At 40.6% G+C, this 25387-nt stretch overlaps 1 protein-coding gene across 4 annotated transcripts in view; it reads left to right on the forward strand.

The window, feature by feature from the left end:
• Positions 1 to 5815: 5815 nt before the first annotated feature.
• DHX9 (DExH-box helicase 9) overlaps positions 5816 to 25387 on the forward strand; it is a 48481-nt gene continuing 28909 nt past the window's right edge. Inside the window, exons 1-12 of one of the 4 annotated variants that reach the window (XM_078355102.1) lie at positions 5816 to 5930; positions 9021 to 9153; positions 9796 to 9936; positions 15950 to 16061; positions 17444 to 17556; positions 18103 to 18251; positions 20582 to 20628; positions 21971 to 22107; positions 22420 to 22509; positions 22600 to 22761; positions 22907 to 22984; positions 24404 to 24595. In XM_078355102.1, coding sequence (XP_078211228.1) covers positions 9043 to 9153; positions 9796 to 9936; positions 15950 to 16061; positions 17444 to 17556; positions 18103 to 18251; positions 20582 to 20628; positions 21971 to 22107; positions 22420 to 22509; positions 22600 to 22761; positions 22907 to 22984; positions 24404 to 24595 — 1332 coding nt within the window. In that variant the 5' untranslated portion in view covers positions 5816 to 5930; positions 9021 to 9042. Of the gene's footprint in view, positions 5931 to 6165; positions 6510 to 9020; positions 9154 to 9795; positions 9937 to 15949; positions 16062 to 17443; positions 17557 to 18102; positions 18252 to 19618; positions 19761 to 20581; positions 20629 to 21970; positions 22108 to 22419; positions 22510 to 22599; positions 22762 to 22906; positions 22985 to 24403; positions 24596 to 25387 lie in introns of those variants that run through there. The other 3 variants (XM_002760288.6, XM_078355103.1, XM_054247664.2) reach the window with 3 other exon arrangements.

Here is a 25387-nt window from a genome sequence, read left to right on the forward strand (position 1 = left end):
ACCAGGGATAGGTTTCGTGGAAGACAGTTTTTCCACAGACCAGGGGATAGGAGGGATGATGTCAAGATGAAACCATTCCACCTCAAATCATCAGGCATTAGATTCTCATAATGAGCGTGCAACCTAGATCCCTCACATTTGCAATTCACAATAAAGTTCACACTCCTATAAGACTCTAATGCTGCTGCTGATGTGACAGGAAGTGGAGCTGAGGTGGTAATGCTCGCTCGCCCTTTGCTCACTTCCTGCTTTGCGCCCAGTTCCTGACAGGCCATGGACCCATTCTAGTCTCCAGCCCAGGGGTTGGAGATGTCTTCCTTAAAAGATCAATCAGCTCTTCAATAAGTGAAGGTTTTTTATGTTGTTGTTGTTTTTGAGATGGAGTCTTGCTCTGTCTCCCAGGCTGGAGTGCAGTGGTGGGATCTGGGCTCACTGCAGCCTCCAACTCCCAGGTTCAAGTGATTCTCCTGCCTCAGCCTCCTGAGTAGCTGAGATTTCAGGCACACACCACCACACCTGGCTAATTTTTTTGTATTTTTAGTAGACACAGGGTTTCACTGTGGGAGCCAGGCTGGTCTCAAACTCCTGATGTCAAGTGATCCACCTGTCTCGGCCTCCCAAAGTGCTGGGATTACAGGGATGAGTCACCACGCCCAGCCAATATGTGAAGGTTTATGTGGGTAATTATGTCAGAGGAGAGAAGGCTCTGGTCTTATCCTCTTCTTACAAGGGCACTAATCCCATCTTGGGGGCTCTACTCTCATGACCTCATCTAAACCCAATTATATCCTAAAAGCCCCATCTCCAAATACCATCACATTAGAGATTAGGACTTCAGCATATGAATTTGGGGGAGATAAAAATATTCAGTCCATCTCAGCATATGGTTGGTGGCTGGAATATGGGAAGAGTAAAACTGTCCAGGTAGAGGATATACAGAGTGCTAAGAAGGTGGGCGTGACTTGCAACTGGAATGCACACAGAGGAAGTGAAGTTGAGTAGGAGTCTAGATGGAGTCATCAGAAATAGGAGAGCAGAACGATGCTCAAAGGAACTGCAAAGGTCCTAAATTTCAGCAACACTGGTACTCAGAGAACATCTGCCTTTGGGAGTCTCATCCTGAGGAGAAGATATCTTTATATCTCTTATTTCCCACCAAACTAAGTGAACTTTCATCAGTTATTTCTAGTCAAAAAGGTAAATGTTCAATGTTAAGTAGTCCATTTGAAGTAGACCTTTCATTATTTGATCATTATGAGTGAACTATAGCCCCAGTTCCAAATTCTTAAGATAGAAAGTTACATGTTTTATAATAAAGCTTAAAAATAAAATTCCCTACCCTGCTCTGTCCCACTTGACTAACCTCTGAAATCTCCTAGTTGGTCAGCTACTGGGAACAGGTAATGGTTGTGCTGAAATCTGTCCACTTCCCATACTTTTGGAACATGTTGTGAGGTTTCTTCGGCAAATGTTAAGATCTTAGAGGGTTGGGCACGGTGGCTCAGGCCTGTAATACCAGCACTTTGGGAGGTTGAGGTAGGCAGATCACAAGGTCGGGAGGTTGAGGTAGGCAGATCACAAGGTCAGGAGTTTGAGACCAGTCTTGCCAACATGGTAAAACACTGTCTCTACTAAAAATACAAAAATTAGCCAGTCGTAGTGGCGGGTGCCTGTAATCCCAGCTACTTGGGAGGCCAAGGCAGGAGAATCGCTTGAACCCAGGAGGCGGAGGCTACAGTGTGCCAAGACCATGCCATTGCACTCCAGCCTGGGTGACAGAGTGAGACTCGGTCTCAAAAAAAAGATCCTAGAGAGAGCTCGTTGCCAAGGGCCACCTACAAAGGTAATGCCAGTCTTGGGACCCAAATCCCAGGGGGCTCTAGGTCTCAGGAACAAAGCTTAAATTAAGAACCACCTTGTTGGAAATAGATGCTTGGTGCCACAAAGAGAATTAGCACTGAAACAAAGGATCTTTCAGCAATGCAATTTTTACTTCCTGGACCACAGGCAAGGTACCCTTGCTAGCCATCATGCCATGAGAGTGCAATGAACAAAGGAAAATGGACAAATGTATCCCTTAAGCTTTTGGGGTCGTCTTTACTGCTATGTCTAATCTCCATTGGCTGGAGCCAGACTTCATAATTTAAGCTAAAGCCCGATTGGCTACCAACTTAAAACTTTTCTAACAAGTAAAAGCAATGGAGAGCTGGGACATGCCTGTGAGCATGTCCAGCACAGATATCTTGGTTAAAGTAACCTTGGCCTGTCTAACAGCTACATAGGATAGGGCTTAACAAAGTTATTAGCACACTTATTTTTAACAAGAAAGGAAACTTTAAAAAGGAACTTTTCTACTTCCTACACAACTTAATAAAATTCTCCTTAATCCTTAGAAGCTAAAGTTCCAGCTTTGAAACATATATTTATATATATTGACACTTGTGTTGTGCTCATTGTATACTATAAAACACTTGCAATTCATTTATGCTAGTTGAGTGTCCTTTTTTTTTTTTTTTTTTTTGAGATGGAGTCTTGCTCTGTCCTCCAGGCTGGAGGAGCACAGTGATGATATCTGGGTTCACTGTAACCTCCACCTCCCAGGTTCAAGTGATTCTCCTGCCTCAGCCACCCAAGTAGCTGGAATTACAGACACCCACCAGGCTGGTCTCAAACTCCTATCCTCAGGTGATCTGCCCACCTTGGCCTCCCAAAGCACTGGGATTACAGGGATGAGCCACCACGCCCAGCCAATATGTGAAGGTTTCTGTGGGTAATTTCGTCAGAGGAGAAGGCTCTGGTCTTACCCTCTTCTTATAAGGGCATTAATCCCATCATGAGGGCTCTACTCTCATGACCTCATCTAAACACAATTATATCCTAAAAGCCCCATCTCCAAATACCATCACATTAGAGATTAGGACTTCAGCATATGAATTTGGGGGAGATAAAAATATTCAGTCCATCTCAGCATATGGTTGGTGGCTGGAATATGGGAAGAGTAAAACCGTCCAGGTAGAGGGTATACAGAGTGCTAAGAAGGTGGGCGTGACTTGCAACTGGAATGCACACAGGAAGAGAAGTTGAGTAGGAGTCTAGATGGAGTCATTAGAAATAGGAGAGCAGAACGATGCTCAAAGGAACTGCAAAGGTCCTAAATTTCAGCAACACTGGTACTCAGAGAACATCTGCCTTTGGGAGTCTCATCCTGAGGAGAAGATATCTTTATATCTCTTATTTCCCACCAAACTAAGTGAACTTTCATCAGTTATTTCTAGTCAAAAAGGTAAATGTTCAATGTTAAGTAGTCCATTTGAAGTAGACCTTTCATTATTTGATCATTATGAGTGAACTATAGCCCCAGTTCCAAATACTTATGATAGAAAGTTACCTGTTTTATAATAAAGCTTAAAAATAAAATTCCCTACCCTGCTCTGTCCCACTTGACTAACCTCTGAAATCTCCTAGTTGGTCAGCTACTGGGAACAGGTAATGCTTGTGTTGAAATCCGTCCACTTTCCAAACTTCTGGAACATGTTTTAAGGTTTCACCTGCAAATGTTAAGTTCTTAGAGAGTGCTAGTTGTCAAGGGCCACCTACAAAGGTAATGCCAGTCCCGGGACCCAAATCCCAGGGACTCTAGATCTCAGATACAAAGCCTAAATTAAGAACCAATTTACCTGTTCCTATTTGGCCATCTTGGATCTCTCTACCAACAACAACAAAAAAAGAATGAATTCAATAATAATCCCTTAATCCTTGGAAGCTAAAGATCCAGCTTTAAACATGTTTACATATAATATATTGACACTTTTGTTGTGCTTATTATTTATGATAAAACACTTGCAATTCATTTATGCTAGTTGAGTCTCCCCCCTTTTTTTTTTTGAGATGGAGTCTCTGTCACCCAGGCTGGAGTGCAGTCGGACATCTGTGCTCACTGCCACTTCCATCCTGCCAGGTTCAAACAATTCTGCCTCAGCCTCCTGAGTAGCTGGGATTACAGGCACCCGCCACCTTTCCTGGCTAATTTTGTACTTTGAGTACAGATGGGGTTTTGCCATGTTGGCCAGGCTGGTCTCAAACTCCTGACGTCAGGTGATCTGCTTGCCTTGGCCTACCAAAGTGCTGGGATTACAGGCATGAGCCACCGTGCCTGGCCTTGTCGAGGATTCTTGCATCTATGTTCATCAGGGATACTGGCCTATAGATTTTTTTTCTTGTGTCCATATCCAGTTTGGGTATCAGGGTAATGCTGGCCTCACAGGACGAGTTTGAGAACTGATATTAGTTCTTCTTTAAATGTTTGGTAGAAATCAGCAGTGAAGCTGTCAGGGCCTGGGCTTTTCTTTGATGGAAGACTTTATATTACTGATTCAATCTCATTACTCAGTTGGACTTTTCAGGTTTTCTGTTTCTTCTTGGTTCAATTTTGGTAAGTTGTATCTGTTCAGGAATTTAGTCATTTCCATTTAGTTGCCAGTGTGTTTGCATGTAGTTGTTCATAATAGCCTCTAATGATCCTTTGTATTTCTGTGGTATCAGTTTAAAGTCTCCTAGGCCCCTGCTTTCAACACCGTGAAGGGTACAAAAAAAACCAGATATTTCCTCAATGATTATATTAAAAAATTAAGGTCTTTCCTTCAATGATTTTATTCTTAAATAGAACAAACACATGAAGAAAGTAAAAAAGAATGAGTAAATGCTAAGCTATGTTCTGATTTTAAGGATGACAGTTTTAAAAGGAGTGGTCAATATGAGCTGGAAGATTTAAGAAAAGCATAGAGGTGGAAAATAAAGATGCATAGAAGACTGGAGTTCAAAATTTAACAGTGACTAGTATAATAATTAAGGATACAAATTATTGCAAAGACGTGGAACACAGAAGGTTACCCAATTTAAACTAAAGCAACCTTGAAGATTTTATTCCTACCTTAAACTAGTTGGCTGAGCACTTACAATGTTCCAGGCACGGCAAGGCGTCGTGACCTGCGTTAATCAGGTGGAATGCCCGCCTTCACTGAGCTTTTTCTTTCATGGCTGGCTGTTTGTTTTTGAGACATTCTCACTCTCCCACCCAGGGTGCAGTGCAATGGCACAATCTCAGCCCACTGCAACCTCTGCCCCTCCCCCACTTCAAGTGATTGTCTAGCCTCAGCCTCCGGGGTAGCTGGGATTGCAGGCGCCCGCCCCCACGCCCGGCTAATTTTTGTATTCTTTTAGTAGAGACGGGGTTTCACCACGTTGGCCAGGCTGGTCTCCAATTCCACACCTTAAGTGATCCACCCGCCTCGGCCTCCCAAAGTGCTGGGATTACAGGCGTGAGCCACCGCGCCCGGCCATTTTATTTCTTTCAAGAGACGTTGGCGTTCAGACTGTCTGAGTCACTCCAGTAACCACGCCTACTGAACACCTACCACGTGCCACGTACTGAACTAAGGCCCCTTCATATGCCATCTCATGTACTTATCTCAACCCTACCAAGTTAGCAGTAAGATTTCCAGTTCGGCCTTCGAAGGGCACCTCCTCTCACCAGAGATCCCTATGACAGATCCTGCGAAACATTTTGCCGCATCAGAATGCTACAGGCCCTCAACACCCTATCAGGCGCAAAAACGGGCGGCGGATGATCCAGGGTAGCAGGCCTGGCTCGCGGCCCGCCCGGCGCAGCGCATCTCCCTGGCAACGAAACCCTTCCGCGCCGCGAGGTGGCTGAGCTCCGCCCCCTCCATTGGCGCGCCCTCACCATCCCCCATCGAGGCGCGCTTTCTGCGCATGCGTACACTCCCTGGCTCCGCCCCCTCGCTCCGCGGTCGGAGCCATTTCGCCGATTCCTCCATGCAAGTTGGTGTGCGTTTCTCTGTTCTCTCCGTGGAAGGCCAGAGCCACGCACGGTTTTAACAGCTGAGCGCTAGGAAACGGAGGCTGGTAAGGTAGAGACATCTTGGGCACCGTGTGGGGCGGCGGGGTCGCTGGAGGGCGGCGTGGACCGGGGCTCTGCAGCCGGCTTTGTTGCGAAGCGCGGGCGGTGGCAGCGGCAGATGGTGGGGGAAGGGAAGAGCCGCCCGCGGGTCCCCGGATTGCGGGTTGCGTGCGCGCCTCGCCGCGCTGCGCCTGCGCTGTCCGGGCCGCCTCTCCCCCTCCCCCCCCCCACCCCCGGCCGCCCTCAGCCCAGCGTTTCCCGCAGCTGCCTCTAGCAGCCAAAGCCTGCTTCCTCCTCCGGCCTGCGTATGCCGGGGCGCTGCGGCGGCTGAGGGAAAGGGTGCGTCGCCTGAGGCGGTTGCGGCCGGGGCGCCACTCGCATAGGGCCCTTTAGTCATTCAAGCCAGAAAAAACTGGCGCCGTAGTGCAGGCCTTGTGGATAGACCAAAAGATAGAAATGTTAAAAATGAAAAGCGAGAGCTACTTTGGCCAGTATAGCGAGGTGAGGCGTCTCGGAGGAGGGAGGCTTTGAGCCGATTGCTCGGCGGATGCGGCGGAAAAGCAGAGCCTGCAGAAGCGGAAGGGATTAGGTATCGCTTAAGGGCAGAGACTGGGCGGGAGCTGAAAGCAGGCCATGTGACTGGAGTGTGGTGAGGACTTCAGAGAATGGGTTTTGGGATGGCTAGAGTGGTAAGCAACCCTGGAGGACATTACTGCGATAGTCCCGGGTGCACAGTAGTGGTGGCAGGAGAGATGCGGAGAAACGAATGCATAGGGGACATATTTTGAAGCGGAGTTGCGTAGTACGTTTGGAGTCAGGCTGCGTTTTCCGGAATCCCTGCCCTTCTGATTAGGAGCTCTGTCTTCCTGGGGCAAGAACTCTGCCTCAGTTTTCCCTTCGCTAAAGGGATAGTAATCTTACCTTTACAAGATGACTAAGGATTAGGTAAAATCGTTCCATTTAGATGATCTGCTGTGGATGTTGTCTGGCACACGCTAAGAGTTCTGCAAGGGATAGCTATGGAGAATGTTGAGGGAGTAGACCACTCTCTATTTGTGCCAGGAGGAACTTTGTGGATATTGTAGCGTTTTTGGAGACCAAAATGTGGTAGGGTGTTGAAACAGGTTTGCGGGGAAATTTAAAATTTGGTTTTGACTGAGATGCCAAGTTAGCCTGGCAAATGGGTGAGTTCGTGCCACAGATGGATGAACTTGATTTTGGACCTTTAAGAGAAAAGACTGGCCGGGCGCGGTGGCTCACGCCTGTAATCCCAGCGCTGTGGGAGGCCGAGGCGGGCGGATCACGAGGTCAGGAAATCGTGACCATCCTGGCCAAGATGGTGAAACCCAGTCTACTAAAAATACAAAAGAATTAGCTGGGCATGATGGTGGGTGCCTGTAATCTCAGCTACTCTCTCGAGGCTGTGGCAGGAGAATCGCTTGAACCCAGGAGGCAGAAGTTGCAGTGAGACCAAATTACGACACTGCACTCCAGCCTGGGTGACAGAACAGGACTCCGTCTCAAAAAAAAAAAAAAAAAAAGACTGAAAACTTTTTTTTTTTTTTGAGACGGAGGTTTGCCCTTGTTGCCCGGGCTGGAATGCAGTGGTGCGATCTCGGCTCACTGCAGCCATGGCCTCCCAGGTTCAAGCGATTCTCCTGCCTCAGCATCCCGAGTAGCTGGGATTACAGGCACGTGTCACTTCGCCCAGATAATTTTGTGTTTTTAGTAAAGACGAGGTTTCTCCATTTCGGTCAGGCTGGTCTTGAGCTTCTGACCTCAGGTGATCCGCCCGCCTCGGCCTCCCACAGAGCTGGGATTACAGGCGTGAGCCACCCAGCCTGACCTAACTTTCTATATATTTTTGGTCATCAATAGCATGTAGTTGGTATTGGACATTATGGGGTTTTACGAGACTAGGGAGACAGGACTTTGATAGTATAGTTCTTCATATTATTCATTCACCATGAGGGCTTGTTTAATTATTCATGAGATAGAATTTTCACATAGACATCTTCAGCTTTCCATGGCTCTTTTTGTTAATAGGACATTGCCTTGGCCAAATGGCTGACCAGAGTTAAACTGTGGCCACTAAATAAACATAACTTGTGCTCGGGTGCAGTTTGATGAGATTAAATTTAGGTGCTAACAAAATGAAGCAGACGGTTTAATGCTGGTAATGGAGTTTCGTTTCACAGCAAACTAAATTCATAGCATATTTTATTTACTCTGGTTGTAAATGTGGTCTCAGATACCTTGCTTATAGTTCAGACTCTGCATTTAGACTCATGGATTTCATATTTTGTGTTATTTAGACTGAGGTAGAGGAGTGCCAAGACTGATGATTGCACTTTAAGAAAACCTTTAATATCCTCAAATTTTAATGAATAATAAGGTTTAAAGGAGACATTTGGTATACAATATTTAATAGGTTACTGTCTTCAGTACTGAGTGTTTAATGTATTTGAACTTTTTTTTAACTGACCCTGCCCCTTCCCTTTATTTCAACTTACTAATATATGCAGCCTACAATTTTGAGGACAGTGTCCTAGTGGTCATAATAAGAGTGAGAAACTATCGAATTTATACACAAATTATACCTGATTCTTAATATGGTAGTTTGGATTTGAATTTAGGCCTCCACTGTGGTTGACTTGGAAGTTACTTGATTTTCTAAGTCTTAGTTTCTTCCTCTCTGAAAAGACTGATAATATCCACGGTATCTGCTTGCCATTGTTGTTAGGGTGAAGTGAGTTAAATACATAAGCTGCCCGTTGTAGAATGTAGGGCCTTATGTACAATACTTTGTAAGAAAAAATAAAAATCACTCATAGTCCCCAACAATAACCATTTTAGGGGCTATTCTTTCCAGTCTTGATCATGTATATATACTTTTCATGTAGTTCAAATAATACCGTTTTGTATCTTTTTTAAAACATACGAACATTCCAATTAATGTCATTAAAATTTCTTTATAGGCAGTCTTAATAGCAACATGATAGAATATCCTGTGTTTAACGTGGATTCAGTAATCCAGATAATTGGTTCTTCAATTTTTGCTGTTATAAATGCTGTTTTTAACTGATTTTTGTTTTCTCAGGTCTGAAGAAGACACTTGAATCATGGGTGATGTTAAAAATTTCCTGTATGCCTGGTGTGGCAAAAGGAAGATGACCCCATCCTATGAAATTAGAGCAGTGGGGAACAAAAACAGGCAGAAATTCATGTGTGAGGTACTGAAGAATACAGTTTACATTTATGTGATTCATGGGGTTCGTTTTGGGGTTAAAAGTAAAATGTTTTCTGTTTGGAGATGTTAATGTGTGCACATTTGGAAACAACAGTTGTTTATTGTGACTTGACTGGTATTCTAAATCATTTTCAAGTCAGCATTACATATATAAAACAATCTGACAGGTAAATTACTCTTAATTAGAGCCCTGTCTCCCAGCTTCCTCAGTACCAGTAGTGGGGATCTGAAAAGTTGGATCAACTGTTTACAGTTTTACAAACACTTTTAAAAAGCAGAGCAATTCTTGATTGCTTCAAAGCAAAATGCTTAAATATAAATGCAAAGCTTGTTCATGGATATTACAAAATCAGATATTAATGTGAACCTTCTGTTAGATGAGAAGAAAATATCTGAACCACTTACATTATTTTTGGATTAGCTTATCACTAGATAACACAACTCAAGCGTTTTATTTCAGTAGCTCATGAATTCTTTCGGGTGTCTTAATTTCAGTATAGAGAGTTTATTTCCTAAAGTTAGCTGTTTGTTGTTTCTTAATAGACTACTAAATTATAGATTGTTAAAATATCAGAATTACCCAGGTCAGTCTCTTACTACTATTTTTTTGTTTGTTTGTTTAAAGGTTCAGGTGGAAGGGTATAATTACACTGGCATGGGAAATTCCACCAATAAAAAAGATGCACAGAGCAATGCTGCCAGAGACTTTGTTAACTATTTGGTTCGAATAAATGAAATAAAGAGTGAAGAAGTTCCAGCTTTTGGGGTAAGTACCTATGGCCAAGCACTTGAGATGTATGTTTGTAAAGTTGTACAAACTCAGTATGTGCTAGAGAGTCAGGGTAATAATTTTTCACTGTTTTCAGATATATCATGTCTCTTAATGAAATTTGGCATCTTGTTTTCTCTGAGCACTGGACAAAGTTTCTGAAGATGTAGATTGCATCCTTATTATGTACCTGTCTTAGGGGCTTGAGAAATTCCATTAATCTTTGTGTCTTATGGTTTTATTTATTCCATGAATTTATACACCGGAGATTTCAGAGTCTGTTACATTCCACTCATTTCCAAGGATAATATTTTAAATAGAATATAAAAATTAGTAATATTTTAGACACATTTGTTCCCACTGACACTTTTTGTCCCCCAGTAAGCAATGGGGTCTTGCTCTATCACCCAGGCTAGAATGCAGTGACACAATGTTAGCTCACTGTAGCCCCAAACTCTTGGGCCCAAGCCATCCTTCAGCCCTACCCCGTCACCACTTCTGAGAAGTTGTTTGTTTTTTGAGGCGGGGTCTTTTTCTGTCACCAAGGCCTGGAGTGTAGTGACATAATTTCAGCTCACGGCAACCTCTGCCTCCTGGGTTCAAACAATTCTCCTGCCTCAACCTTATGAGTAGCTGGGATTATCGGGACACACCATGATGCATGGCTATTTTTTGTAATTTTGGTAGAGACTGGGTTTCACCACGTTGGCCAGGCTGGTCTCGAACTCCTGACCTCAAGTGATTTATCCACCCACCTCAGCCTCCCAAAGTGCTGGAAACACAAGCATAAGTCACTGCACCTGGCTGACGTCCTTACGTAACAAAATAGTATTTTATGCAATAGAGTATTCTTGTGTTTTTTCTATCATGGTTATTTTAATTTTGTAAGTATGCAACAATTAATACCCCTCTCTAGTAGGTTGTTTTTTGGGGGTTTTGTTTTGTTTTTCTGCTCTTTTTGTTTTTGCTACTGGAGTGCAGTGACTATTCATAGGCTCCACCAAACTCTTGGCCTCAAGCCATCCTCCTACCTCAGCTTTTCCGCACTAGCTGGGACTGTGGGTGTATGCCACTACACTGGGCTCTAGTAGGTTTTTAAGAAATAAGCTTTCTTTTTTTTTTTTGGCAGTGTCTTGCTTTGTCACCTAGGGTGGAGTGGTGGAGTGCAGTGGCATGATCTGTGCTCACTGCAACTTAGCCTCCTGTGTTCAAGCAATTCTTCTGCCTCAGCCTCCTGAGTAGCTGGGATTATATGCGGGAGCCACTACAGCCAGCTGATTTTTATATTTTTAGTAGAGACAGGGTTCTACCATGTTGGCCAGGCTGATCTTGAACTCCTGACCTCTAGTGATACTCCTGCCTCGACCTTTCAAAGTGCTGGGATTATAGATGAGCCACCACACCTGGCCTGTCTATGCCAATTTTAACATGATCCTTTATTCACTGAATTTTTGTAGTTTGGCTTGTTTATAATGGCATTCTGACTTGTTATGAAGGCAATCTTATTTCCCTCCATTCCTTTGACTAAGAACTCAATAGACTTACTTTCTGGTAGATTAACTGCTGGATAATTATAGGATCTTACAGTCTTTAATCTCATTGGTTTGCCTGTCTGTAAAATGAAGGGATTGGGCAAGATGATTTTGCAAATTCCTTCTGGTTGTGAAAACAGTTTTGCAAATATCTTTTACATGTTGGAAGTCTTTGAAGTCTCCATCAATTCATGCTGTATCTTTTAGGCTCTTCTCTATATAGTCTTGTAGATCATCTGGTGACAAATTCTCCTATTTTCTTTTTGAAAATATTTTTATTTTACCTTCTTTAAGAATATTTTTACTGGATATAGAATTGTGGAATGCCCAAGTTTTTTCCCCTTTCGGTCTGTAAGTGAAAGAAAGAAGTTTTCCTCTTCTCTCATACCACACAATCAACACAGAAGATTTCTGTGACCAAAATGGGCAGTGGGGGAGAAGCGTTTTCTACACACTCCAAGCAAGCAATTAGTTCTGCAGCAGACACTAACTGGGTGTCCTCCAGTTCAATTCTGACACTACCTGGATAGTGTCAGATCCCACAGGGTAAGGGCTCAGTCCCACAAGGCTCCCCAGCCCCCCTCAGACACCACCTGCAAGTCAGGACTTTTCCAACTTCTGACTAACGAGCTTCAAGTTATGGTTCTCCTGACTGCCTTTTTGGGTTCAGTTAATTTACTAGAGTGGCTTACAGAACTGGTTTCATTGGAGTTTTAGCTGCTTGAAATGGCTTCCCTCAGGCTAAAAGCTACAATAAACTGGAATTAGACCCTTGATACTCTGTGCTTCTGCATTTTAACTTCTCTCAAGAACCTACCTGGTTTTGTTTTGGTTCACTTTTTATTGCCTGAACATAGTTGTGGGGTGGTGTGTGTATATTTTTTTCTTTTCCTAAAGTTTATGTTACCTGCAGGAGAGTCAGTCTTTACAGGAGCTTATTTGGCTTAAACCAGGAGTAATTCCTTATGTCATTTTATTTATTAGTGTTTTAACATGGCTTAGATGTTTTCTATTAAATGGCTCTGTGGATTTCCTACTTTCTCCTTCCTCTGTTCCAGCTACACTGTACTTCTAATAGTTCCTCAAATATCCCCTCTTTCTGCCTCAAAACTTTTATACCCGTTTCGTCTACCTGAAGGACTCTTCCCCAACTGTCCTGTTTAACATTATCAATTCGCTGTCACCCTTACTTAGGTTACTTCTTAAACCCTTTCACTTTATCATTTTTCTCCATAACACTTACTTTTAACTCTGTGCTTCTCAACTGGAGACCATTTTGTCCCCCTAAAGGACATTTGGCAATGTATGGAGATTTTTTGTTGTTGTTGTACCTGGAGGCGGCCACTGGTATCTTGTAGGTGAAGGCCAGGAGGGCTGCTAATAACGTACAGTGCACTTGACAGCCCATATAACAAAGAATTATCAAGCCTAAAATGTCACCAAGGTGAGAAGCCCTGTTCCAACCTAATTTATTTTTGTTTACTTGTATTAGAATGTAAGTTCATGAGGGCGGGGATTTTTTTGTTTTTAGTTCATTGCTGTGTCCCCAACATTTAAAATGGTTCTGGTCTATCGCAGACGCTGAAATGTTTTTTGATTCACTGAATAAATGAATGGATTAATTTGAGAAAATTATAACAGTCCATTTCTACTTGTAACCACTGTATTAGTCCATTCTTGGGTTGCTGTGAAGAAATACCTGAGACTGGATAATTTTAAAAAAGAGGTTTAATTGGCTCACAGTTCTGCAGGCTGAACAGGAAGCATGGTACTGGAATCTGCTTGGCTTCTGAAGAGGCCTCAGGAAACTTAAAATGAGGGTGCAGAAGGTGAAGGGGCAGCAGGCATATCCTACATAGCAGGAGCAAAAGAAAATAAAGGGGAGGGTGCCACATACTTTTAAATTACCAGATCTCAGGAGAACTCACTTGCTATTGCTAGGATAGCGAGAATGTAGTACTAAACAATGCATGAGAAACCTACCCTGTCATCCATTTACTTCTCACCAAGCTCTACATTCAACATTGAGGTTTAAAATTCCACGCAAGGGCCGGGCATGGTGGCTCTCTGCTGTAACGCCAGCACTTTGGGAGGCCAACATGGGCAGATCATCTGAGGTCAGGAGTTCGAGACCAGCCTGGCCAACGTGGTGAAACCCTGCCTCTGCTAAAACACAAATATTAGCCAAGCATGGTGGCATGCGCCTATAATCCCAGGTACTCGGGAGGCATGCTTAAATCTAGGAGGTAGAGGTTGCAGTGAACCAAGATCAAGCCATTGCACTCCAGCCTGGGCAATAAAACAATATTAGGTTTGGGCAGGGACCCATAACCAAACTGTTAACTAGCCACCATCTTTATCTTACCTCCTCATTCCAGGCAAATCCTTTTTCACATCACTTATTTCATCTGGAACCTTTCATGCCATAAATTGGATTTGCCAAAAGTGACCTGTGTAGAAGATACTTAGAAAATTTTTTGCTGTGGACAGTTGTAGATGTGTATAAAAGAATAATATAGTGAAACTGTGTTTGCATCATCTGGCTGTAACACTTTGAATTTGACTCATCTCTACCCTAACTACTCCCCTTTCTTAGATTATTTGGGAGCATCCCAGACACCTTATTATTCATCTGTTAATATTTCAGGGTTTTTTTAATTAAAATATCCTTTTTTAAAAAAAATACCTGATAATGAAGCCTAAAAGAAAAATTTAAGAAGTGTCTTAATATAATCAGATGTCCAGTTAATGTTTAGATTTTTCTAATTGTTTCATAAACTTTACCCCATCATGGGATGTTTGGTAACGTCTGGAGATGTTTTAACCTGAGGGAGGTGTGCTGATGGTGTTCAGTGAGTAGAGGCCAAGGATGTTAAAAACCGTGGTATTCAGGACAGCTTTCTTCAACAAATAATTATCTGGCCGAAATATCAGTGGTGCAGATGTTGAGAAACCTTGGTCTATAACCTCATCACTAGTGTATTTTTTTGGTTAGTCTGTGATAGCTATCTTAGTATTCTTTTAATTTGCTTTTTAAAATTATGAGTGAATTCAAACATCTTTTGGCCTTTACGGATCATTTGCTTAAATATTTTTGTGTACTGTCTATAAATATTATTTCCCTTTTTTTTAATTGAATTCTTGGTCTTTTCCTGTTTGTTTATGTGTTAGCAACGTTAACTCTTTACCTGTGATGTGTCACAAACATTTTTCTCAGTTTGCCCATTAAAAAAATTTATTTTTACTTGTGTTTTTTGCTATATCAAAAATTTTTTTTCAATGTAAAATGGACACACGCTTTTTTTTTTTTTCCTCTTCATCAGCATTCAGCTTTATTGGTCACACACTCCAAACCAACACATTTTTCTGTCTTCTCTGGCACTGTTTTCTCTTATCTTTCTGTCCCTGACTGCTCCTTATTTTTTTTTTTTTTTTAATCTTCCTTTTGGATACAGTTTGAGACCATATCCTTAAGTATAAGTATTCCTACATAATACTATTCCAAGCTTGGGTATTCTGTCAGATACTTGTGTCTTTTTGTAATGAATATATTGGTACTTGACTATTTCCAAGGCTAAATCATCCAGCCTGGGTGACAGAGCCAGACCCTGTCTCAAAAAAAAAAAATAAAAGAAAAATGGCACCGTGGCTCACACTTGTAATACCAACTCTTCGGGAAGTAGAGGCAGGAGGCTTACTTGAGCCCAACAGCTGCAGTTAAATGTGATTGCACCAATGCACTCCAGGCTGGGTGATGGAGTGAGACCCTGTCTCAAAAAAAAAAAAAATTGCAAATAGAAACATATTGTGAGGACAGAAAAATAAATAAATGGACTGTAGCATTGTCAATGTTATTAAAAATCTATTTTTCTTTAGCTATTTAAATGTATATTTTAATGTGATAAAATACATAAATTACTTGAAAAAAATGTTCTCATATTGCTGACTCTTCCTTAGGCAGAGTCAAGATTATGCACTATGACACTTGTAGTACTCATATCTCACCTGTTTTAATTGATTTTGAAATGTAAAAAAATAAGAAATCTTCCCCATCACTGGAAAATAGAAGTTGCATCACTCAGACACCTCAATTCTCATAAGTTAGGAATTTTCTTTTAGGTTGATAAGTAGAGAGGGAGGTAGAGAGGAATTTGAGGCCCTGGAGTGGCAAGATGGTAGGTAGAAGTTAGCATTGTGGTGCCAGTACTGCCCATTGAATTTTTCCCAGGCTTTAGGGAAAAATTTAATTGGGCTGACCCTAGAGAAATGTTGTTCCTAGTGGATTAGTGGAAACACTCAGCCGGTTCTTCATTTCAGATAGTTTGAGAAATACTGCTCTAGAGACTTAACCTCCAAACAAAGATGTTAATATTACAAAGAAAGGTTGTGTGACACATGGGTCTCTTTTAAGTATTAAAAGAATTTGCTAATCTCTGAAAGTGAAAGCACTGACACTGCCTTGACTTTTTCTCTTGCAGGTAGCATCTCCGCCCCCACTTACTGATACTCCTGACACTACAGCAAATGCTGAAGGAGGTTTACCAACAACCATGGGAGGACCTCTTCCTCCACATCTGGCTCTCAAAGCAGGTAAGAGATTTGAATGCATGCACATGATGGAGAATAAGAGATACACAGTCTTGATCACCATCTCTCATTTTGGGTAAAAAGAACTGCAGTAAACTATTGATGTTAAGAGGGACAACCCAAGGCCTTCATAAATTTGTACATACCACCAGATCATTTGTTTATTTATTTTAGAAAGTGTGGTCATCACCTTAGAAAGTTTTGCCATCATTAGCTTTTACTAAATTTTTCTCTGAATAAATAGGTTTAGCATGGGCTAGAATATTTAGTTAAAGGATCTTAGGAATTGCCTTTTCTTATTCCTTATTCTTACCAAATATATTGTTGACTTGTTTACCCTCTGGATCTAAACCATTGTGAAATTCTATATGCAGTAAGTCCTCAGTAAGTTCTTGAAAACTGCTAGGACTATAAGCAGAATAACTTACAAGTCTTAGTTTTCAAGAACCTAACAACATTGAGGACTTACTGTATAGTCACAGCTTTTATTGGGATGTCTACCATAGGGTAGATTAACTAGGGTTTTGGTCAAATTGCTTAAGTCTCTAGTATTTTTTTAAAGAACAGTAGCATCTACTGCGTATAATTACTTTGAGAAATAAGTTTTTTAAATGCATGTAATAAACTTAGAGTTAATAGTCATTGCTAGCTGCTAGTTTTACTTACTTGGAAGTTTCATCAATAGTTAACTTATTTCCATCACTAGTTCTAGCAGGTAGCTATCTTTTCAGAGTCATACTATCAAAGAAATAGTTTCATCATTTAATCTATTGTTAAATATGTAACAAGTTTAAAACAAAGCTATATTGATAATATATGCCGAGTTACTCACTTCCTGTCATTCACTACTAAGATAGCTTCCCTCTGCATATTAGCCTCAGAATTTGCGGTTTGAATATTCTTCAGTGATGTAACACTTTTCAAGTGAGTCATGGACGTTTCAGGCCCCTTTCCAAATTGAATCCATGGATTTCTAAATCTGGAGGGCCAAAATATAAATTCCAAGTTGTTTTTTTGTTTTTGTTTTTGTTTTTTTGAGGCAGAGTCTCACTGTCACCCAGACTAGAGTGCAATTTCGGCTCACTGTAACTTCCACTTACCAGGTTCAAGCGATTTTGTCACCTCAGCCTCTCAAGTAGCTAGAATTACAGGCATGCACCACCATGTCAGGCTAATTTTTATTTTTTTAATAGAGTTGGGGTTTCGCCATGTTGGCCAGGCTGGTCTCAAACTCCTGACCTCAGCTGATCCACCCACCATGGCATCCTGAAATGCTAGGATTACAGGTGTGAGCCACTGTGCTCAGCCATAAATTGATAATTTTTTAAAGTGTTTAGGATTTGTCTACAGTTAAAATTCATAAAGTTAACTTTTTTTTTTAACAGAAAATAATTCTGAGGGAGGGGCCTCTAGCTATGGTGTTCCTGAGCCCAACTGGGATCGAGGAGCTAACTTGAAGGATTACTACTCAAGAAAGGAAGAACAAGAAGTGCAAGCGGTAAGGCTAGCACCTTACATCTCTGAGAATATGATTTGGGACTTAGTTAACAGCTTGAAGGTTTAGGATATTTACAAGTTAATAATTGGGTGAATCTTTTAAGAGGTTATTTTAGACTAATTAGCACAAGTCATCATAAACCTAAACTACCCATTTACTATTGTTATTCACATTGCCTATGGGGAAAGAACAGTACTTTTTCTTGATTTTGAAAAGATTTCCTCTTCTGCTTTATAGGAAATATTTATCTCAGGAAATCTGACTTTATGAACACTTACAGTAAAAAAAAGTCTTTAATAGTATAGCTTATTTTTCTTTTTTTCTTTAGGAAGAATTTAAGTGCAGTATATTAACTAATAGCTTGTTTACATAATAGGGCTTTTAGATGCAGTAAAAACTAGTTCTGGTTCAGTTTTTGACTAGGACTATAAACTATCAAAAACAGCTTTTGCATTAAAGGATAGTACAAAGAAGGTATTAAAAATTTCTGTGCCTTAAGTTTGTGTAACTAAACTTAATGCAGCCCAATTATCATTGATTCCACAGACTCTAGAGTCAGAAGAAGTGGATTTAAATGCTGGACTTCATGGGAACTGGACCTTGGAAAATGCTAAAGCTCGTCTAAACCAGTATTTTCAGAAAGAAAAGATCCAAGGAGAATATAAGTACACCCAAGTGGGTCCTGATCACAACAGGTTTGCTTGTTTCGTTCTTTTCCTTCTGTAGTAAGTTAAGATGATTTTAGATATTCACTATTGAATATATTTTCGTGCGTGTTTTCTGGTTGTATGGATTAGAAGTGAATTGTGAAAACATAACGTTAATTTGCACAAGAATACTTACTGATTTGTAATGTGCAATTTCCATGGCTTTCACATGAGTGAATTTTAGCGGTGTAAGAAGTTCAGTGAAAATCTGCTTTTTGTCATGCTAGACTTTTAAGCTGCTTATTTGAATCTGAGAGGCAAAAACAAGTGCTGGTTTGTCCCTAGTTGATTTAAAAACCAGCCAAAGGTGCTGATTTTGTTCACCTTGGTATTCTTAGAGGCAGTTACTATTTCTTATTAAAGAAATAGGTTAGATACTTAGTTTTGAGTCCCAGAAGTAGATTGTACTGCATCTACATCCACATTTCACTTAAGCCTTAAAAATTGCCAGCTTTCCTAGGATTCCTGTTGAAATTTAAGGGCTAATCATAAAGTCAAAAAGGAACAGCTTGTCTTTGTATGTGGGGGTGTACTTTTTTCCTGTTCAATTTATAAAACTGAATGTAAAGGGAGGTCTTTTGAACAGTATGTTTCTCAGCCTGCTTGCTGTTCTTCCTGAGAGCATTCCAGGGTGTAGTAATTATTACTCCCAGGAAGGCTCATACGGATTAGACTTTTCTGGGGAGCGGTGTATTTTTATTAGAAGGGAGGGGAGGTTGTAATGGAAACCTTCTGAATGATTCATTTGCTGTCCTTATTGAAATAAATTATCCAAAATACATTAAAAACATTTTTATTGAAAATCAAAGTGTTTTCTCTTGGCTGCATCTAGCGACCCTAAAATCCTAATTATTAATACAAAATTTTATCACTGATCAAAATGATATTTAGAGCATGGTTCCTCCTTCCTCTCACTGTTTTGTTCAATCCTGAATTCTCAAATATTTCTGGTGTCAGCCTTTTCAAACCTTCAGGTTGTAAAGGAGTGATACATTTGTTGATTGTTTTCTTTCATATTTTGTCTTTCTGAACGGTTTGGGCTTGGTAGCACTTGGTGACTTTAAGAACAGTAAGATACCTAAGTGTGCCCTAAAGCTCATCGTTGCAGACATTTTTTGTTATCAGTATCTTAAAGATTTCTGATACAAAGCAATGAAGAATTCAGGAAAAGACAATGAGAGGCACAGACAATTGGGGGAGCCAGGACAGCATTCCTGTATGGCCTTTTATTTAAAGGCATAACAGACAGCAACACCAGAGGTCTGTGTTCATAATACACATGTGCTGCTGCTTAGGCTGAACTAAGCAATCACATGGGAAACTATTGTAAACTGATTTCTGGTGTCGCTGTTCCCCCTAGGTGGAGGAGAATGAGATTGAGTGCTGACTTTAAGCCTGGCTGAGAAACATACTGGCATCGATGTCATTAATGAAAGGGTGGATGTTGTTCCCCTGAAAGCCAGTGGCCTTTGACCCCTGAAGCCGCTGTGCCTGAAGGTCAGTTCACAAGAGGTATAGGAAGGAGTCTAACATTTATTTTTTCTTAAGCCTCACCCAGCCTTTTATTCACAGCACAAAGTCTAGGTTTAGAATGTATCTGAGCAGTGAAAGGACCAGAATGCATAGAATTTCAAAGGGCAGTTTTTCCCTTGTGAAAATCTAAATTCATTTTCTAGACTCCACAAGCAGTTTGAGATATAATGTGACAGCATGTGTTTTGTTCTCCAGGACCTGATTTAAATAAATGTCATATAAATAGGCTAAATTTTTGTCATCCAGGGCCGCTTCCAACTGCAGGCAGATGTGAGAGCTCTGCCTTAGGAGCCATTGATGTGCACAAAATGAATGTGCATGTGTGAGTTTGCGTATATTAGCTTAATCCTAACAGATTGCAGTTCATAATGGGTGGCCTATGCAGAAGAATCTTAAAATAATTCTAACAGTAGTGTAAAGCATTTTGGGCCTACTTTATTTCTTGGCTCCAAGCTAAGTGGAAAATTCCTTTTCATTGAATGTGTTCTTGCTGTTCAGACTCCAGCCTTTGGAATAAGAGTAAGTAAATATAAAATCTAAAACCCTAACGTTTTCCTTTCATGAACAATTGGCTCATCGACTTTGATTATAGTTGTCTTATGCCGTGTTGTATATTTGAAGTTTATATACTTCATTTGTTCTAGGGTTGGGCAGAAATAAATGTTGGTAATTTTTTTTCTCTGTGATTTGCCTAAGCAGTTGGAAAGCCTGCCTGACTTGGGAGACCTGGATTTGCCAATTTCTAACAGTGAAATTTCTAACCTTGCTTGTATGTGTTGTTACAGGAGCTTTATTGCAGAAATGACCATTTATATCAAGCAGCTGGGCAGAAGTAAGTCACTGTTTCCCCGATATTCCAAGACTTTGTATAGAGAAGCTGTATTATTGAAAGAGCACATAATGTAAGATAGCATCTAGGGTATATTTTAGAATATTAGTAATTATAGACGTTAGAGAAAGTCTTCTAGTTTACGTATGAAGCAGACCATGTTAGTGTAATGTTTGAAAGGTAAGATAAAGCAGGATGATTAGGAGTCTGCCATTGTCAAAGAATTTTAAAACTTTTTTATATGTAAAATAAGTTATTTTGAGTGGATGGGAAATATTAAGGGATAAAGGCAGGCTAACTTCTGTCATATATTAATAGAATAAAAAGGAACTAGAAGCTGTGGCATACACTATATTTTAAGACTTTTGTACCTAAGCCCATGGTTCCTGGTGATAAGACTTACTTGATTAGGGGTTCCTGGTTTCTCACTTACTTGATTGGGGTTAATTTGGCTAGTTAGGCAGAAAGATACCTTTGTACCCCTTTGCATTATATTCATTTCTCCTAAAACTGAATGATACTGGGGAAGAAGAAACTTTCTATTAGTATTTTCTTCAAGGATACGAGTAGCTGTTAGCTTCTGTTTAATGCTGAGGTCAGCAAACTATAGCCGTCTGGCCAAATCCAATGTACTGCCTGTTTTTATAAGTGTTCTATTTGAACATAGCTACACTCATAACTAAACTTATTCCTTTGTCAGAGGACAGCAAACTCTTTCTATAAAGCACTAGGTGATAATATTCTAGACTTCACAGGTCATACATTTTAATTTTTATTTTATTTTTACAACTCTTGAAAAACATAAAACCATTCCCAGGCCTATGGTTTGTCAAACTATTGTCTGTGGCCGCTTTCATGCATTAGAGGCAGAGTTGAGTAGTTGTGACAGAGACTATGGCCTGCAAATCCTAAGATATTTATTAACCCTTTATGGAAAAAGTTTTCCAAATCCTGGTCTAGGTAACCACTCTGGACCTGATTACATTTATTGGTTTATTTTTTTACTCTTTGACTTCTTAAAAGTCAGACTATGTTTTCTTACCATATTTTAATGCCTGATGATAATAACACTGACAACCTTTAAAATAGGTTTTTGCTTTCATAATACTGAATTGTATGAGTCCTAGTATCAGCCTGTAGTCAAAACAGTGGGTTATTTAGTTGATAAACTGTTTGGCAATTTCTTTTGTTTATCATATATTAATAGAATAAAAAGGAACTAAAAGCCGTGGCATACACTATATTTTAAGACTTTTGTACCTAAGCCCATGGTTCCTGGTGATAAGATGTTTTTTTACTTAAGTGATTGATCCTTCTGTCTGATAAACCCGATCTTACATTATAGGAATTTTTGCACGAGAACATGGATCAAATAAGAAATTGGCAGCACAGTCCTGTGCCCTGTCACTTGTCAGACAACTCTACCATCTTGGAGTGGTTGAAGCTTACTCTGGACTTACAAAGAAGAAGGAAGGAGAGACAGTGAGTTTTTAGATTTATAATAGACTCGTGAGATATTTTAAGATTCAATTTAGCTCTTGTTTAGTATTTGGCTAAAGAAGTCTTAATTTCAAGGAATCTTACCTCAAGAAATGAAATGGCCTTGCTAATCATCTGTGTCTGGCATGATATCCGTAATAGGAAATGAGTAAATCATAATCATTGAAGTAATTCTCTCACTAAAGGGAACTGACTGTTGGCTTAGGAATACTGTAGAATTAGTTTTGACTGTATAGTCTTAGCGCTACTAAAGTAGATTTGAGTAGTATTTATATGTGTGATCCTTTTTTGTAGGTGGAGCCTTACAAAGTAAACATCTCTCAAGATTTAGAGCATCAGCTGCAAAACATTATTCAAGAGCTAAATCTTGAGATTCTGCCCCCGGTAAGCATACAGCTATTTAGTTTACATGTATTTAGAACTCTCAGTAGACAGGCAAATCATTTTGTTGTTGTTTTTCTTATTTTTTAATAGCCTGAAGATCCTTCTGTGCCAGTGGCACTCAACATTGGCAAATTGGCTCAGTTTGAACCATCTCAACGACAAAACCAAGTGGGTGTGGTTCCTTGGTCACCTCCACAATCCAACTGGAATCCTTGGACCAGTAGCAACATTGATGAGGGGCCTCTGGCTTTTGTGAGTGCAGTATTATTTTTGAGATCAGACTCTCGTGTTTCACTCTTGAGTATGTTTGATTAGTATGTCTAGGTACAAAATGGATTTATTTTGAAGCTGAATTATGTGGTTTTGTTTATAACCATGTGGGCTTTTTGTTTTACAGGCTACTCCAGAGCAAATAAGCATGGACCTCAAGAATGAATTGATGTACCAGCTGGAACAGGATCATGAATTGCAAGGGGTAAGTCTGAATTATTTAGACGTGTGTTGCCCAGAGCTTCAAAATGTATGGGTCAGTGAATGAAATATTTTGCCCTTTTTAGGAGGACAAAACAAAGATATGTACCAAACTGCTAATCCTAGTTACCCCTAAAGTTAGTTGCTATGAGTTGAGGGCCTGGGAGAGAATTTCACCTTTTTTTTTTTTTTTTGAGTTTCTCTGTTGCACAGGCTGGAGTCTAGTGGCATGATCTCAGCTCACCACAATCTCCACCTCCCAGGTTCAAGCAATTCCCCTGACTCAAGCCTCCCGAGTAGCTGGGATTACAGGCACCTGCCACCACGCCCAGCTAATTTTCGTACTTTTAGTAGAGATGCGGTTTCACCAGGTTGGCCTTGAGCTCTTAATCTTGTGATCCGCCGGCCTCAACCTCCTAAAGTGCTTGGATCATGGGCGTGTGTCACCGCAGCCAGCAAGATTTTCACTTACTGTAGTTTAAAAAGAGGAGACATTTAAGGCAATAACTCCTTTTGTTGTTGGGGTTTTTTTATTTTAGTGCTTTTTAAAAAAAAAAAAAAAAAGGCCAGGTGCAGTGGCTCACGCCTATAATCCCAGCACTCTGGGAGGCCGAGGCGGGTGGATCACAAGGTCAACAGATCGAGACCATCCTGGTCAACGAGGTGAAACCCCGTCTCTACTAAAAATACAAAAATTAGCTGGGCATGGTGGTGCGTGCCTGTAGTCCCAGCTACTCGGGAGGCTGAGGCAGGAGAATTGCTTGAACCCAGAAGGTGGAGGTTGCAGTGAGCCGAGATTGTGCTGTTGTACTCCAGTCTGGGTAACAACAGCGAAACTTGGTCTCAAAAAAAAAAACCATTAAAATGTCAATGCATGTGTTTAGGGAGAATGAGGAAATTTAGTTTTTGGACAACACCAAAAGTTAGATTCTTTAGAAATTTAGTGAAAAGAAGCAGTTCTATTAGAGATATAAATATACACTTTACCTTTTGGAAAAAATATTTTGATCACTAAGCCATTGGAAATGAGTAAGTTTTTATAGAGATGGAAGTTTGTTTTGAGACAAAGTCTCGCTTTGTTGCCCAGGCTGGAGTACAATGGCGCAGCCTCAACCCACTGCTGCCTTCACCTCCCAGGTTCAAGCAGTTATCCTGCCCCAACCTCCTGAGTAGCTGGGGTTACAGTCATGCGCCACCACACTTGGCTAATTTTTATATTTTTAATAAGAGGCAGGGTTTTACCGTGTTGGCCAGGCTGGTCTCAAACTCCTGACCTTGTGATCCTCAGCCTCCCAAAGTGCGGATTCCAGGTGTGAGCCACCGTGCCTGGCCTCTAGAGATGGAAGTTTTTTTTAAAAGGTTAAGATACTTGCTTCTAATGGGTTGGTAGAAATTTAACTAAAATGTGACTTTTCTAATGCAGATCTTGCAGGAGAGAGAGTTACTGCCTGTGAAGAAATTTGAAAGTGAGATTCTGGAAGCAATCAGTCAAAATTCAGTTGTCATTATTAGAGGGGCTACTGGATGTGGTAAAACCACACAGGTTCCTCAGTTCATTCTAGATGAGTTTATCCAGACTGACCGAGCCGCAGAGTGTAACATTGTAGTAACTCAGGTAAGTAGTAAACCAACCCCCTAGAGGCCAGACTATTTGTAATTCTGTTTAACTACTTCTTGTAATTATATAAAGTTCTGAGAGTTAGAGCATTGTACCCTGGATATTAAATTTAAAAAACACACACACATAAAAAGCACTTAGGTCCTTTTCTAAAATCCAGAATGCTACATTAGTAAGCTAAACTGGACTATGTGGGGAATTCTTATTATCTGGGCTATAGGGAGTCTTTGGGCCTAGAATTAAACTGTATGATTAAGAATTCTTTCTCCTAAGGTTTATCCAAATCTTGATCATCTCTATCTTACCACCTTCACATTGAATAAAAACCAGTCAAACAGGTAATGGTTAACTTTGACTCTTGGGCCATGTTCTAAACAGTAGTTTTTTGGAGAAGACTCGAAGTTCATGATGACTCTAAGATATAATTACTATTTCGTGTAGTATTTCTCAGTAAATTAAGGCAAAAAGAAGGTACAATGCCCAAGGTTGACATTTACCATACAAAAAGTGGTAGAACTAGCATTAGAAACCAAGCAATCTGCCTTTTAGGATTATTCCTTTTGACTAACGTTGTATTACCTTACCAGCAATAAGCAGTGCCTGCAAGTTTGTCCCAGTACTTAGGGAAGAACTAATTAGCTCTTGTAAGCCTTCTCAGGTTAAAGCAGTTTTATTGGCTCTACCCTGTACTTCTGGCACTTGGGAAAGCATTGCAAATAGCCAAGTACTGCCTCTCAGGTAGGCTTACATCTTGACTTAGAAATTATTTTTTGCCCTGGTGGGTTCATG

This window comes from Callithrix jacchus, chromosome 18 (genome assembly GCF_049354715.1).
Source record: "Callithrix jacchus isolate 240 chromosome 18, calJac240_pri, whole genome shotgun sequence".
NCBI classification, from domain to species: Eukaryota; Metazoa; Chordata; class Mammalia; order Primates; family Cebidae; genus Callithrix; species Callithrix jacchus.